Source organism: Hyalella azteca, unplaced genomic scaffold (assembly GCF_000764305.2).
Source record: "Hyalella azteca isolate HAZT.00-mixed unplaced genomic scaffold, Hazt_2.0.2 contig6279, whole genome shotgun sequence".
Lineage (NCBI taxonomy): Eukaryota > Metazoa > Arthropoda > Malacostraca > Amphipoda > Hyalellidae > Hyalella > Hyalella azteca.
The window spans coordinates 64,753-82,235 of record NW_025936443.1 but is presented as its reverse complement, the minus strand read 5'-3'; the positions used below and the strand labels follow the sequence as shown (position 1 = coordinate 82,235).

General features: G+C 38.6%; 2 protein-coding genes across 2 annotated transcripts; both read left to right on the top strand.

The window, feature by feature from the left end:
• Nucleotides 1–5,568: 5,568 nt before the first annotated feature.
• On the top strand, nucleotides 5,569–8,059 carry LOC108664679 (insulin-like growth factor-binding protein 7). The gene is made up of 4 exons (XM_047880792.1): nucleotides 5,569–5,590; nucleotides 5,627–5,739; nucleotides 6,668–6,827; nucleotides 7,284–8,059. Exons 1-4 carry the CDS (start codon nucleotides 5,569–5,571, stop codon nucleotides 7,346–7,348), a joined length of 360 nt encoding a protein of 119 aa, XP_047736748.1. The 3' UTR covers nucleotides 7,349–8,059.
• An 844-nt stretch (nucleotides 8,060–8,903) lies between these two features.
• Nucleotides 8,904–14,410, top strand: LOC108664678. Its single transcript, XM_018151343.2, has 4 exons — nucleotides 8,904–10,633; nucleotides 12,018–12,123; nucleotides 13,529–13,656; nucleotides 14,226–14,410. The coding sequence occupies exons 1-4, from the start codon at nucleotides 9,301–9,303 to the stop codon at nucleotides 14,408–14,410; spliced, it is 1,752 nt and encodes a 583-aa protein (XP_018006832.1). The 5' UTR covers nucleotides 8,904–9,300.
• Nucleotides 14,411–17,483: the final 3,073 nt, after the last annotated feature.

Below are 17,483 nucleotides of genomic sequence, written 5' to 3'. Positions count from 1 at the left end.
AGTTAGTCTGTGTCAAGGTCACTGACTGAAAAATCCTTTTAGACAATAATTGAGCCATTTTAATCTGCACGCGTGCATGATTTTCCTGGCCTTTTTGACCAACAACATGAAAATAATGTATATTTCATATGTTTTGTACGCTTTTCATATCAAAATTGAGTACTGTATTGTGCGTACGAAATGAAGAAACGCGCGTAATAATACGTTGACATGTGAAAACAAAGCAAGGCGAGCTACTGATAACTAGGAACAACCGTTCAAGGATACCATTCACTTGCCTGGGAATATTAACTATTAAAAATTGCAAAGTTCGATTTATTTCTGGTGTTTATAATTAACGAATGTTAATTCTTAGTTAATTTACGTTTGCATGTTACTTCTGACCACTTACAAATTGATTATGCATGGCAGTTTTCAAGGCTGCATGTACCCAGTAACCCCAAGCATGGCCAGCTAGCAAGCCAGCACGAGAAATACACGCGTTCCCCCCGATTTTTTGTTTAGGATCGCATATCTGCGCCAGAGGAGCATAATTGCCGAAACATTTAATTATTGTTAGAAAAGTTTGCATGTTCATCTAGGAGATTAACTGATAAGTTGGAATGCTTTTGTCTTCTCAATTTTGAAATATTTGGTATGAATTCTTACAACGGATATTTAGGGAGATTAATTACGAGAGATTAATTACGATCTCTAGAAAAAGTTTTGAAATTTGTTTGTAAAAAACACCAGCAAATTTGTTCTTCCGCTTGTCATCTACCAAAAAACGCGCGGACACGCGCGTCATTCAGACACGTCTTGTCATTCAGACACGTTTGAAATGGACTCTCAATTATACAGAGTTGTAATGTTTGCTAAAAGTTGTTTGGCGTTAAGTTGTTTGATATTGGTCGAATAATTATTGAATACCGGGGGCGGCTCACGTTTCGAGTATTATCAACTAGAATTGTTGTTCTCAAGGCGAAGAATTGCGCTTAATTTATCTCAATTCATCACATGGTGAATTTGTGCGGCCAGAAAACATGAATTCATCACACTTGCGTAAAACTTTTCCCCTCAGATGAGATATAGTAGATCTTGAAGGAGCATTTCTTGTTTCTAATTACGCACATTTCTAACAAACATTAATATTCGAAGTTTCAAGGAAATAAAATTATTGAGAACGTTATATTGCTTTAAAACGAGTCTCCAGAGATATGCAACCATGCACGCAGTAATCCCTCAGCCATACAAGCAGTGCAGTAATCCCTCAGCTATCGCGGGTGTAACTCGTACAGTAATCCCTCAGCTATCGCGGGTGTAACTCGTACAGTAATCCCTAAGCTATCGCGGGTGTAACTCGTACAGTAATCCCTCAGCTATCGCGGATGTAACTCGTACAGTAATCCCTCAGCTATCGCGGGTGTAACTCGTACAGTAATCCCTCAGCTATCGCGGATGTACGTTCCGATTAAAACCTCGGCCACGATAGTTGAAATCCACGATGGGGAATTGCACGACTGATAGTTATATTGAACAATTTATGTTTCAATTTTTTGGTAAGTTTATTTTGTTTTAAATATTTACAAACCCTTGCCACACTCATACTGACGATGAAGTTTTGCGTGCTTTTTAAATCTGACGATCGATTGACTTCCTCAGAAACCCGTGACGAAGATCGGCGAATGGTTTTTTCTTTAATATTTCATAAATTAATGCCTGTCATTTATTGATGATTCTTGTAAGTTATATTATTCGAAAACCCGCGATGAAATGAAGCCTCGGGAGGTGAAGCGCGATTTTGCGAGGGATTAGTGCACTGAAATAATGAATTCAGTTCATCACTAAACTGCACACGTTCGGGAACAGCTGAGCTGTTATGTTGTAATTACAATGTCTGAATATGAAGTATAGCGTATCATGTGATAATTATTTAACCTATCATGCGGCATTGATGGGTAAGTTTTAAATGATTAATTGCTACCCCTACCCACATTTTCAAATTCACATTTTTATTGTGTGTTTCACAATCCCTCATCATGCAAAAAAAAAAAAACAGAAGAAATAGGCCGTGGGCATATTTTTTTAGCGTCGACACTTAAGTACGATTGAGATCAATAGTGGGGAGGTCAAATTGAAGTGATTCGTATAAGATAATTTAATGTTTTGTAATATATAAAAATCAACACTTGCATAGTAAGTTATAGTCTTTTTCACGCATAAAATTTCTTCCAGTAAATTGCGAAAAAAGCACGGGATATTTGGCATGGCTTTTGAGACGAAGCCGACATTTTTTTCTTCAAAGCCGACCTTTGACGAAGACAATGTCGGCTTTGAAAGGGCGCCGCCCCTGCAGCGCGCGTCAGGCGCAGTGCCCCCTTGCTTCTCTCGTCACCGAAAATCACGCTGCTAAAAATGAACAATAGTCAAAAATTTGACGCCTTCACAAACCGTGAATACTTTCATCGAACGACCTGACTGTGTCTGACAGTGAACTCAAGATACTAGGTTTCACCTCTGGGTTTTATGACTTAATAATTCGGATTTTTATGATTAATGACTCGGATTCCATAAAATTATAGTTACGATTTTATAATCGTTACAAATTTTCAAGTGGAAACCTTGTCTCAAAAATTCGTACAGTTCTTATACCATTGAAATTGTACATTAAGTTTTTATTTACGATATTTCTTTCTCGGTACTTATAGGTTTTAATTTCTTTCATGTATCCTTCTATTTATGTATCCTAATTTCTTTCATGTATATCTCATGTATGTGTATTCTTTCTTTCAATTGTATCCTAATTTCTTTCATGTATCCTTCTTTCATGTATCCTTTAATTTATATATCACATATTTTTCAGAACCGATGATGTAGCTGGTCTCCAGAACTTTTCAATGACAATATAGTCAATTTAATTGACCTATTCTATGCTGTTAAATGCTTGGTGACCAGCGGTTTAGCAAACTATTGATATAAATACAGGTCTAGCCGTTGTCTAGTATTCACACCAGACCAGGTATCGTCGGTATTCAGTATTCACACCAGACCAGGTATCGTCTGTATTCAGTATTCACACCAGACCATGTATCGTCGGTATTCAGTATTTACACCAGACCAGGTATCGTCTGTATTCAGTATTCACACCAGACCAGGTATCGTCTGTATTCAGTATTCACACCAGACCAGGTATCGTCTGTATTCAGTATTCACACCAGACCATGTATCATCTGTATTCAGTATTCACTCCAGACTACTGGTATCGTCGGTACTTCACACGTACCTGTACAGATAGGACCTAACATAAAATTGCTCGTTGCTTGACTTTTCCTTTTGCCACATTCACAAGATTGCGATTCAGGATTTATGAATGAGAGTTTTAAGATTTAGTTATTTGAATGTCTCCTTATTAATTAGAGTGTTAAGATTTAGTTTTCTGAATATCCCCTTATGAATGAGAGTTTTAAGGTTTAGTTCCGTGACTGTCCTGCGCCCGGCCGTGGCTGTCTTAGGCGCGGTGCCGACGGAGTGCATAAAAGCAGGCAGCGACAGCAGGCGCTCATCACTTCATCTCTGAGCTTGGAAAAGGTAGGGTCTCCGTCCGTCAAGGGTCATCTTCCCGCTAAGTTTATATTTATTACTGGAATACAGGTATGGCTGGAATACATGGCACTGACATAGTTTTTGAATTCATATCGTAAAAATTATTCATATCCTCACCACGCACTTTCCACATTTATTAGCAAATGATTTCTTATGCTGCATGTTTTTGCATACTATGCCAGAGCCCTCTATAATTCCATGCATTTTTGTCAAAAAAACCTCTAAAACGAAAAGTATTTACAAACAGTAGGATACGTTTTTAGAATCCAGGCGGTAAAATCATTTTTCAGATCCACCATAGATATCCTATATTCCGATAAGGATTCAATAAAATAAATTTCAACCAAGATGGTTCAAGAATTGATGAGATTTTCATTTTTTTAAATAATGTGAAATATTTTAATACGGATGTCAAAGGAAAAACGTGTGGGAGCATCGACATCTGTATATTACTGAATAGATATTATAAGATAAGGGATAAATAATCAGTTTCAAACGCTAAAGTCAGGCTAGTTTGCTGCGTTATCATTCATCACGTTCATGGGTCTACCCACGACGACCTCGGGCTCAACGACTGTCGTAAGTCCACTGGACTAGCTTGGTAATCGGTCTACCGCTCACCGGATGATACATTGACTGGTGAATTTGGTGATGTCTTGAGTGACGCATTGAATAAAAAATATAATTCAGTACTCACTGCAGTGAGTGACAGACAGCGCATTTTCTCGTCGACGAAAACGTGAAGTCACTGACGGACGGACAGACAGACGGACAGACGGACATGACGAGCACACTATAGTGCATTTTTTCCATAAATGAGAAAATGCGCTAAAAATTGGTTATAAATGCAGTAGGGAATTGGATTTTGCATTGGTTAGTGGACTGAGCAATGAATTGGGTGATGGAGTGAGCAATGAATTGGGTGATGGAGTGAGCGATGAATTGGGTGACGGACTGAGCAATGAATTGGGTGATGGAGTGAGCAATGAATTGGGTGACGGACTGAGCAATGAATTGGGTGATGGAGTGAGCAATGAATTGGGTGATGGAGTGAGCGATGAATTGGGTGACGGACTGAGCAATGAATTGGGTGATGGAGTGAGCAATGAATTGGGTGATGGAGTGAGCGATGAATTGGGTGATGGACTGAGCGATGAATTGGGTGATGGAGTGAGCGATGAATTGGGTGATGGACTGAGCGATGAATTGGGTGATGGACTGAGCGATGAATTGAGTGATGGACTGAGCGATGAATTGGGTGATGGACTGAGTGGTGAATTTGGTAACGAATTGAGTGTATTACATGATGTAAAAGCACGCCATGGATTAAATTATTAATTGTGCGATAAATTGGGTGGTGAATTGATTGAATGATGGATCGTGGGATTACTTGAGGGATGAATTTGGTGATTAATTTAGTGATGAATGAGTGATGAATTTGGTGATGAATATGGCGAAAAAGGAGGTGATGAGTGTTGCGTTAAACCAACACTGCGTGTATCAACACGTTGCACCAACACTGCGTGTATCAACACGCTGCACCAACACTGCGTGATCAACACGCTGCACCAGCACTGCGTATATCAACACGCTGCACCAGCACTGCATGTATCAACACGCTGCACCAACACATGCATTAATAAATTAATACATTCCAGTACACGTCATGACACATCGCTGCTCAGCGCTGCTCTGCGCCGCCCTCCTGGCCACCTCCGCGGCCGCTCAGGGGTGAGCCGCCATCTTGAAATTATATTGTATTAAATAATGTTGATTTAACTTTAAATAATTACATTCTCTCGCTTTGGTCACTTTGAAGTTATTTCGAAATTGTTTACGGAACCATCTTTAGCTAAAATTAGGCTCGCAATCATCCTAAAATAAATTTTATGATGGCACGATGAAGTGGAACTGAAACAATTGCATTTATATTCCTGCGTCCAGACATGACGGCTCATATTCCAACATGACGGCTCATATTCCAACATGACGGCTCATATTCCAACCTGTCTCTTATACACATCTAGATGTGTATAAGAGACAGGTGCAGAGGAGGGGGTGTGTGGGGGGTGCAACCAGGGCCAGTGCCCCCCGCTGGGGTCATGCCCCGGGGGCATCACGTGGGACGCGTGCGGCTGCTGCGAGGTCTGCGCAAAAGTGAGTCATCTTTGGGACAAAGGTGGGTCATCATTGGGACAAAAGTGAGTCATCATTGGGACACGAGTGATCATGCAACTTTTATTAATTTAAGATACCGTTTGATATCTTGGACAAGTTTAGTCCCCGTAAATTTAATTCATTTTGGATAATGGCTGATTTTTGCCGAAATTCTTGTAGAGGTAATAAATACAACCTATTCAACTTCAATAATCATTTCAATACATTTCACTAGTGCTTAGAAACTTTTATACCCAATACATCATAGATAACTTCAATGGTCAATGCAACATATTTAATTTCAATAACCAATACAACATCTTTAAGAAATGCCTTAAAATTTCTATCCTCAACACAACTCATTCCGCATGTGCCGGAAAATTTCTGTACCCAATATAATGTATATCATTGACGCCTTGAAACATCTACACCTACCACGACATATTCTACTTATAGACCCAATGAAATATATTCTACTTTTAGACTCAAGACAACATATACCACTACTACTACACCCAATACAACATATACTTCTACTACTACACCTAGTACAACATATACTACTACTACTACACCCAATAAACATATACTACTACTGCACCCAATACAACATATTCTACTAATACACTTCGTACAACATATACCACTACTACTACACCCAATACAACATATACCACTACTACACCCAATATAGCATATACTACTACTACACCCAATACAACATATACTACTACACCCAGTACAACATATGCCACTACTACCACACCCAATACAATATTTACTACTATTACTCCCAATACAACATATACTACTACTACACCCAATACACCAAATACTACTATTTCACCCAGTACAACTTATACTACTACTACACCCAGTACAACATATTCCATGAGTACCTGCCTAGCTAACCACTAACCTGCCTCAGTCTCTGGGTGAGGAGTGTGGTGGGCCGTACAGCGCCTACGGGCAGTGTGGCCTGGGGCTGACCTGCCTCAAGGACCAGCGCGAGTGTCCGTACCTCTTCCACCCTCAGGGGTTGTCTGCTTACGGCAACACCGACGTCTGCAAGCAGTATCTCTTCAACGGTATTTATGCAGAGATTTCCGTTGATATAATTCCGCTTTTCCGGTGTTTTTTAGTTTTTCGGTTATAATATTGGGGTTATCGGTTTTGAAATTTCATTTTTTGTTCGTAAATTTTTTTGTATATTTTTTCATCTTCAAATATATAAAGTTAAGAATTAGGAAGCATATTATAACTTAAATTACTTGATGTCAGACGTTCTGTCACGTTATATTATGTGACTTTTTAAATTAATTTCAAGAGTTTAGTCGTTCTACCGGAGCTAAAGGAAGGTTAATGTATCCATCAGAATTACGCAAATGAATCAGTATTTGAAAAACTCTGTATTAAACACTCATAATTCAGCTCTAGATTAAAACAAAACATTATATTGAATAAAACATCAGTTAAAACATTATATTGATTTATTAATTATATTTATTAATTATATTTTTAAATATTTTTGTTGTTTCTCGCAGCCATCGGACGATGCGTGCAAGAACGAAGGCTTCGCATCAGAGGCTTCTCTCTCCTCAAAGGTTAACTTAACCCACGACCTGACTTTGACTTCAAACCTTGGTTCTGGCGTTGAATCCGACGTTCTGTACCTGGCTGGACTAGTAAACTGACGACTGGAATATTCTAATTGCAGGTCTTTTGTTCAAAAACGTTTCTTATCCGAAAACAACTTATTCAGAGTATAAAGTATGCCATTAAAATATTATAAATTTAATTAATACGGTGAAATTAATTTATGATGCCGCGAATTAAATAAAGACACATTATTATTCAGTGTGCAAGCCAGCAAAGCCTCGAAATGAAAATGCAGTTTTAGCAAATTCCCAGTACATTATTTGTGATGCAACTACAAGACTTCGTATACGTATTATTATTCTACGTATTATTCTAGGAAAATAAATGAAACGCCAAGAAATTTTCGAAGCTAACAGTGACTCATAAGATAATTAATCATCACAACCTTTAATTATGAGAGCTCGAAGAAAATAACGGCAAATATTTATATAAATATTAACCGTACATGAACAATGAGACACAAATTTTGTTCTATGATCGAAAGGTACGACAACTTGGGCAGCGACCCTGTCGTATTACGCGTAGATCTCATTAATCAGATGGCAGCAGATCATGCCATTTATAACCATTTCAATATGGGCAAGTGTGATGAAATGGCATTTTCTCTATTAAAAAGTGTAACTGCATTGTTCCTTGAAATTACACTATTGTCATGCAACTTCGTATCTCTATGCCCATGTTGTTATTAAAGATTTTCTTTCAAACTATCCCTCTTACTTTTTTCTTGTGCGATCGTCAGAAGATTGGCACCGCAAATGCAAGGGGACGCTCATGAACGAGCATTAAAATAGTTATTTTACAAACTAATTCCAGAATGAGTATTTTTTAATAGGAGAAATTGTTGGCTAGATTGTAAAAAGAGGGAAAAGTGTAGAAGAAAATTTGTATATCATATGAGAGAACAAATAAATTGAGCGAAAATTGTAGTATGAGAGATAAATATATTAGATTATGCATTAGATTTAGAAAGGTTTGGAAGTTCAATTGCAATTTTCTATTTCCGAAAGACATAGTGATGTTGTACAGCGATTTCATTGTGAATAGACATGCGTACGATGCGTAGGAAGAGGCGCAGGCATCACAATTAGGCGAAAAAAGAGGACCAGGCATCACAATTAGACGAATGAAGAAGACCGGGCATCATAATTAGGCGAAGGAAGAGGACCGGGCATCACAATGATGCAAAGGAATAGGCTCGGACATCACAGTGAGTCGAGGGAAGAGGCCCGGGCATCACAATGAGGCGAGGGAAGAGGACCGGACATCACAATGAGGTGAGGGAAGAGGCCCGAGCATCACAATGAGGCGAGGGAAGAGGCTCGGACATCACACTGAGGCGAGAGGGAAAAGAGAGGACGGGCGAGGGAGCAGATCTGTCGGTCCAGAATGAGGCGAGGGAAGAGGCTCGGACATCACACTGAGGCGAGAGGGAAAAGAGAGGACGGGCGAGGGAGCAGATCTGTCGGTCCAGGCAGCTTTGGGCAGCAGTCCTGCGGCGACGCGTGTGACCACAGCCGCGTTGCTGCGACCATCGCGACTCTCACGCCTCGGCTTCTAGGACAATCGTAACTTACTCGTAACTCACTGCCGTGATTCATACAGAAATTTAAACTTCCTTTGAGATCCCAAAGATAATTATTGTAGTGCTTAAATAAGAAAGGCGCTACTGTTAAAAAGAAAATTTTCGGTCTATTGTTGAGGCTCCTTCCGCCCCCGCATTGATCTTGGCAATGCAATGACCTCCAAATCTCGAAAGGAGGTTAGAGGCGAGCCTTGGAGGCTGTGTTTAGAGAACTGAGATGTCGCTTGATTTACTTTTTGCCGATGTTTAAGAAAAGTGGCTGGATTGAGAGGCGATGAGTTTAATTGAAGCTTCTGGCATTCCATAAGCGTAGAAATAAGATGATTTTCAAAGTTATCTTCGTGTTCCATTTCATGGCAGTTTTGACTGCTGCTTTTGATAGTTACAACACCGCTCATAAGAACCGACAAGTTCCGGCCAGTTTCGAAAGCTTGGCGTTGCTGCTGCGAGAAATTCGCCGCGAATTGGGAGAAACGCGCAGAGAGACACAGGATCTTTTTAATGCTCTGCAGTATGAGATTAATTATGAGATCAGAGAACTGCGAGAAGAGGTGGTGCGGCTCAACAGAGACGGATACGCAGACAGAGACGTTGATCATCACGTCAGGCCGAGAACGGAAGAGCAGAGAGACAGAGAGCCGGTAGAGGACCCTCCGCTGTCCCGAGATGTCCGTGAAATTGAACGGAGAATGAAAAGAGGCTTCAGAAAAATTACAGAGCAGGGCGATGAGATTCGAAATGAACTTAGATCTCAAAAAGCAGAATTATATGCAGTGCGCAATAGCGTCTATGATGCCAGGGAAGAAGTTCTACAGAAAAATAACATAGTTATCAGAGGCATACAGGCGGCCAACGACACTTTTGTGTGCTACATGCACGCCATGCGCAAGAAGCTCTACCAAGTTAACAACAACTTGGCTACAGTTGTGCGCGAACAACAAATGCTTGTGGACAGCCTCCAGCGTCCACACTACAGCACTCCGGAGTCCCTCTTGCCCACCGCCAGCTACGACGAGCCTTTCGAGGACGAAGAAATTGACCATCAAGAGCCATCTTCCTCGGACCGATTTCTTCCAGGATGCACAAAAAATCCCCTTGAAACTCAAGAGACGCTCGAAACTTTCGGTATCATTTTTAGCAACGAGACCACAATGGCTCCTGACCCTTATTTTCGAGGCGGTCATGATAGAGATCGCGTCTACGGACGACAGCGGGGATATCGAGGTCGCGACCGAGACCGATCTCGAGCGGGCGCGCCGTACGCAGGCCGAGAGAAACCAAGAGCAAAAGGACGGCACCAGGCAAAGCATGACCAGCAAACAACAGGCTTTGACAGGATCCGTGCAGGGCTAGATTCCCTTTTCCCTTCAAAGCCTGAGGATTGCCAGGAGGATCCTGAAACTTATCTCGAATATCCTCCCATGCCTCGTGACTGCCAAGACGTCTTCGATCTTGGTTTTGTCGAGAGCGGAGTGTACAGGATCCAACCGACGGGACTCTTGTCACGGGAGGTAATGTGCGACCAAACGACGCAGGGGGGCGGCTGGACTGTCATCATCTCCAGGAAGAAGGTGCCGCGACACATCAGCTTCAACAGAACCTGGACCGACTACGAATTGGGTTTCGGTGAGCCCAGCCGCGAATATTGGATTGGTGAGTCTGAATATCAATCATAAAGTAACAAAATTTGAAATTCAGAAAGTACTAAAGAGGTAGAGCATTTGATGCTGTATAACTGGATACTGGATTAGTTGGTGAGTCTGAATATCAATCATAAACTAACAGTTAATTTAAATTCAAATAATATTATAGAGTTGGAGCAATTGATACTGTATTTCTTACTGGATTCTCAATTGTTGCGTCTGAATTTTATTCTTAACATTACGATTATATTTTATATTGAAAAGGAGTATAGATTACGAGTATTGATTACGAAATAATGAGCTTCAAAAACTCATACGAGTACATATGAATATATTCACGAATTTATTCTCATCACGCTTATCCTTTCAACGCTATGTCAGTAAATCCTGTTGATCACGACGATTTAGTTTGTTGTATTCTAACTGAAAACGAAGAACACGTTTGACCTTCTCGAAAACAGATATAAATTATATACTTTATTATGAACCAAGAAAATTTGTCTTATTTTGTATTCTGGTAAATTGAAACTCATTTAATGCTAGCCGCAAGCGAACACTAAACTAACACTAACTATTTTCAAACATACCACTCCGAAAGAGAATGAATACGATTGTATTTCATTAATAATAAAGAAATTTATTTTATTTCATTTTAAATTAATTTTAATCATTATGTTTATTTATTAATAATTAAGAAATGTAAGCGTCTGTCACAGATCATTTGCTTTATGCCATGAGCGTGCGACTACATGAGTGTATGGACTGTGAGCGACTACATGAGAATTTCCATACACATAAAAATGAGTGTATGGAAATTCCGACAGATAGCAACGCCCTGCCAATGAGCGGTCTTGAATATTAAGCCGTTCAAACGCATGCAGCTATATCACTTATAAACCTATTATACTGATTATTATATAATAATAAACTTTTTATACCTCTTATAATTCGGTATTCTTTGAACCATAAAGTTTGAGCATTTGTATCTGTCTTTTGGTAGCATTAATTAATATCTTGCGTGAGACACGAAATGATTTTGGGTTAGAATTTTGTCGGTATTAATTAGTAGTCAATAATTTAAATGTATTTTTTTTAATCATAACATCTTACTTGCCAGCGATAGGCGATCAAAATGTTAGAAGAGTGTGATTTTTAATTAAATAGATAAAAGAGGTCCGAGAAGTATTGAACGTCGCACGAAAATGACTGGATTAACTAGGTTAAAGCCATTATTCATACCAATTTACCCTACGATTGGCAATTTCACCCTATACGTTTGTGGATGGTAGCAGTTAGTTAGCATATTAGTGAAAGTTTTAGTTTTTATGGTATTTTATAGCGTAGTGCTGTTTGTCTTAAATGTACATGATGTTTATTATAATGTGACTGAGCAGGACTGGAGCCGCTGCACTTCCTGACGCGTGAGCGGTCGTATTCACTGCGCGCCGACCTCGAGGATTGGGAGGGTCGGCATGCCTGGGCGGCGTACAATTTTTTCTCGTGAGTCATTGGGTACCATAATAATGATGATAATAATGATATATCAGGGCCTGTACTTTCAAAAAAAGTTAAGAGATCGTAAGTTCATCAGCCAATCAGTGACGGCTTTTCAAGCAAAATTCACCAATCATATATAGACAAGAAAATAGAGCGTATATGTACTTCCGTTCACTTAGCGAGTTTTGAAAGTATGGCCCCAGGACTAGAAGACAATTATGCTGTAGCAGGACTAAATTATAATTATGTTATAGCAAGATTTGATGATAATTATTTTATAGTAGGATTAATGATGATAATAAAGTTAAAAGGACTCGCATCAGTTAGTCCCTATGACATAAGTTCGTAAGTCTGAACTAATCGTTGCACATTTCACAGATCGTATATTTTTCTGATTAGGAAGCACTCATTCATCGTCATGAAGAATATCAAACATAATAATTGTCAAAGAGAGAGCATAATATATATAGAATCGCGTCGCTCACGTGTAAGTAGTCTATAGTAATAAAGTAGTCGAAAGTAAAGTAAAGTAAAGTAGTCTAAAGTAATCGCACCTTGTCCCTTAGTAATTTAACTCATGCTTAGGTACTTCATAACATCAATCCGAATGACATAACCGCACCTAAAATAAAACACATACCGACATACGTATCTCTTCTAAATTGTCCCTATTTACAGTAAGAAATAACAAAATATTGAAAATTCCCGTTAAGAAAGAATCGCATTTTATATAGCACACCCCATTCGCCCCATTTCCACCCCATTCATAGCACAGCATAGCATAGCATAGCATAGCATAGCATAGCATAGCATAGCATAGCAAAGCAAAGCATATCATAGCATAGCATAGTATAGCATAGCGTAGCATCTCCGGCATTGAAGAAATAGGCATCTTTTTGCATATTGCCGATTCTAGTACTTGTCGTGACTTGTAAACAGGCCTAAAAACTGGTCTTTTGAGAAGATATTTTCAACNAAATGTTCAGAATTTTAAATTAAATTACTTTTTAATACAATGAAAAAAAGTATATTTGCTCACTCATGAGACTGGAATAATCTATTGATTCTATTCGTTAGAAAATTTAGCATCACTTCGTCGAAATTTTCACGGATAAATTTGTTGTGAAATCTTGTAGAGTTTATTCCGGATGTTTCTATGATGAAAATCATTCGCCATAAAATGTGAACTATATATACCACGTTACTAAAGAATTCGAGTAACCGCGTCAAGTTAATTTCTGAAGGTACCGTAAACTCCAGGAAATTAGTAATACTCTGCACAAATAGCGATACAATTTTTGCCCGGTACGGGTCATCCAGACCCGTTTTATACCGGAAAAAGAACATCTCATTGTAGAAAACGTATCATCATTTGGACAATATAACCAATTAATTTTCCTGTGTGCAGGGTTGCAGGACCAGACGAGCGCTACCGGCTGCGGGTGTCCGGCTACACCGGCACGGCGGGTGACAGCATGCGGCACTCTCACCTGCAGATGTTCTCAACCGTCGACCGCGATAACGACCAAGAAAGCTGTGAGTCATTCCACCCCATTCACAAAATGAATGGATCATTTTTCCAAATATTGATCCATTTTCGTACCCTCATAAATAACAGAGTGAAAACGTAGTACTGATACGCAATTTGTTAGGCCAAACTGCGTTAGGATGGCCCCATTAGGTCGAGAAATGCAGCCCATTTGATACAAAGCATCCCTTATTTCTTTAAGTGCTTACGCTTCCAAATCTACTCTGAATTTATTGTTGAAAGTAACTCACTAACTTTCGTTCACTTTGCTTTTAAGTCTAATCTATTGTTGTTGTGTAAATTCTCGTTGTTTTGTCAATTCTGTTTGATTCGAAGTTCGCAGAATTCGGCCTTGCAGACAATTTTTATAAATTCTAAATCGTCCCAATCGTACAGCGTTGGCCACGACTTAAAAACTGCGAACGAACTTTGAGACGAGCTTGGCTGCGCTACTCGTATGACTGCTGTTGTTTTAAGATAATTAAAAACTATAAATAAAAAAATTCACGTGTCCTATGGCAATGCGTATTAATAAATATGTAGGATTTTATTTCTAATTACAAAGTTTTTTATACAGGGGGCAGTTGCGCCCGTGGCCGCGGCGGGGGAGGTTGGTGGTGGGGGCGCTGTTCGTGCACGCAGCCTACGGGACAGTACCGCCGCGGCCGCTACCACGGCGCCGAGAAGGGGGTGACATGGTGGCACTGGAAGGACTCAAACTATCCTCTGAAGACCTTAGTGCTCAAGATCAGACCCGTTTAGTGCTTAAGATCAGACCCGTCGAGTAGACCAACCACCCCACAACTATCCTCTGAAGACCTTAGTGCTTAAGATCAGACCCGTCGAGTAGACCACCGCCCCACAACTATTCTCTGAAGACCTTAGTGCTCAAGATCAGACCCGTCGAGTAGACCGCACGACAAATAACATCTGACTTGAAATTTGTTAATTTTTGACAATAAGACTGAGATTTACTCAATGTTTCGCTGGGTTTTTCATCGGGTTTAAAATGCAAACACAAGTGAACATTGGTCTCTCTATTTAATCTATAAATTGATTTGATATAAACAAGCACTCGCGTGAAAAATTATCAACCAAACATCGCATTTATGGGTGCGTAGGTTTGGTTTTCATAACGTTGAACTCTTCAACGTTTTCTTTGTTAGTGAACCCTAATTAGTAGCTTGAAATTCTTCTTATGGTATCAATCTAGGAATTCAAATTTTTTCTAAAATTTTTAAATTTGAATCCAGGTTCAGCCAGAAAGTGGAGTGACTCACAATAAGACATGAAAAAGTATGTTGAAATATGCAGTGGGTTGAAACCCAAAAAATGAAACCGAGTTAGCGAATTCATGTCAGATTGCATTGAAAAAAAAAAATAAAATGCAAGTCACATGCAACTGAACCTCTTCGATTACTAAAAAAGGTGATCATATATATCGAGCGAAGCATTGAAGAGATATTTGCCAATTCACCATGAACATTTTGCCTATATTTTTTATGTAATGTTTATCTTCCTATTTATTGTATTTTAGGAATAGAACAAATGCGTATAAATGTTTGAGCGTTGGCTTGTATAGAAAGGTTTGAAGGCGAGAGGAATAACACAATGATTTACTGCCATATTTTGACACTTCTAGGATGTAAGGAGGAGGAAGAACTGTTACCGTAGAATAGAGAATTCACCTTATCGTAAAATAGTTAGACTTAAGAAGTCAAAAAAATTTTGCGTTTAATGTTAATTGCTTGGGATGAAGTAGGTTCCGGGCATTTTGGCAATGTTGGCATAAGACGAAATTCGTATAAATATTAATTAAAATTTAAACATATCTCTTAAACTCCATGCATATCAGAGAACATAATATCTATACAGAATGTTCTGTATCTCTACGCGTTTAAGGATTTGATAATAATAGTTGAATCTTGATAATATGTGTGAAATATAAATTTTTACACAACAGATTTTCCGAAGCCAATGAAATGTATCTATTCTGATTTACTCTGATATATAAGAATTGTTCCATGAAAATTTGTCCTCTGAGAAGTGAGGAAATATTTATTCCTGGACCACAAAATTTCCATGCATAGTTTCAGTTTCGATCGGCTGCAAATAAAGTTTTACATTATTGCTGTTACTGTATATGCTATGTCCGTATTCATTTATGATTGAAGATAAATTACTGTGTTTTTACATACGACTAATTTTAGTCAAATAAAATATGCGACAGCGACAATTAAAATTATATACAAATTTTCTTAAAGCTTTCGCCTAATGCAGATATAACGTATATAGTCAATACTCGCCATCGACAATGGCCACTGCCTTTGAATAACTATAATTAAAAGGAAATAACACTGAAAAAATATGAATATTCAAGTTTTCAGAAATAATTTTTAATTTTCATTTATTTGATATTAAAATAGAGATCTTAAATGAAAATGATAGAGATCTTAAACTCTAAACAATTGGGATCTTAGCCTCTATTAACTGACTATTGACTATTGCAACCTCTATTGTCCGTTTACATATTTTGTAACTCTAGAAAATCAACCTTATTCTAATTTTTGGCCAGTTTTAGTCATTTTGACGAGTGTGAGCTTTAAAAACAAATTATATAATACGTATACGTTTTTTGACACACATAGGGTAACATGGGGCAGCGAGCCCACTGCGGGTCATGGGCCCATAGCGGGTTTCTCGCTAAGTATGGCAGATATTGGTCCGTGTTCTCTACCGCCGGTCGGCAGTTTCACTGGGATGAAGTGTACGGATTTACGTTTTGCTAAGTGTTTGCGTTATTAAGTTCTTTGCGAATAACTGTTTTAGTCCAGATAATAATTTTTTTGCCGCTAAATAAAGTTTTTTTCCATTACTATAGATGAAGATTTTGAAATTACTTTGAATTATTTTTTCAAAGTAATATTTATAGGGATAATTTTGAGACCAAGTTTAGACTATTAGCTTTTAAAATAAAACGATATAAATTGAAATGATACCTAGTGGGGGCAACGGGCCCACGCGTGTCACGGGGCAAAGCGCCCATGGTAAAGTCTTGTGTTATACATAATTAGATTTGTCTCAATGACCTTTTCAAATTATGACTAGCTTTTTGAATTACAAATTACTGCTCCTCTCTCGACCACTGCATGGTCGCAACTGAACTGAGTGGACGAAAAACTTCATAGCCCGCGCACCATATTGCGCATGGCGCCACCTTCCTAGGACTAATGGCCGCCACGTGGCGCGCAATTCAAATAAGTAAGTTCCCGCGCCGCACCCTGTATAAGAATTGTTCCATGAAAATTTGTCCTCTGAGAAGTGAAAAAATATTCATTCTTGGACCACAAAATTTCCATGCATTGTTTCAGTTTTGATTGGCTGCGAATAAAGTTTTAAATTATTGCTGTTATATGCTATGTCCGTATTTATTTATGATTTGAGATAAATTACTGTTTAGTCAAATAAAATATGCGACAACGACACTTAAAAGCATATAAAAGTTTTCTTAATGCAAAGCCATTCGCCTAATGCAGATATATATAGTCAATACTCGCCATCGACAATAGCCACTGCCTTTGAATAACTATAATTAAAAGGAATTAACGCTGACAAAAATATGAAAATTTAAGTTTTCAGGAATAATTTTTAATTTTCATTTTTATTTGATATGAAAATAGAGATCTCAAATGAAAATGATAGAGATCTTAACCTCTATATTGACTGACTATCGACTATTGCAACCTCTATTTTCAGCTTACACATTTTTAACGCTAGAAAATCAACCTTATTCTAGTTTTTGGGCAGTTTTAGTTACTTTAACTAGTGTGAGTTT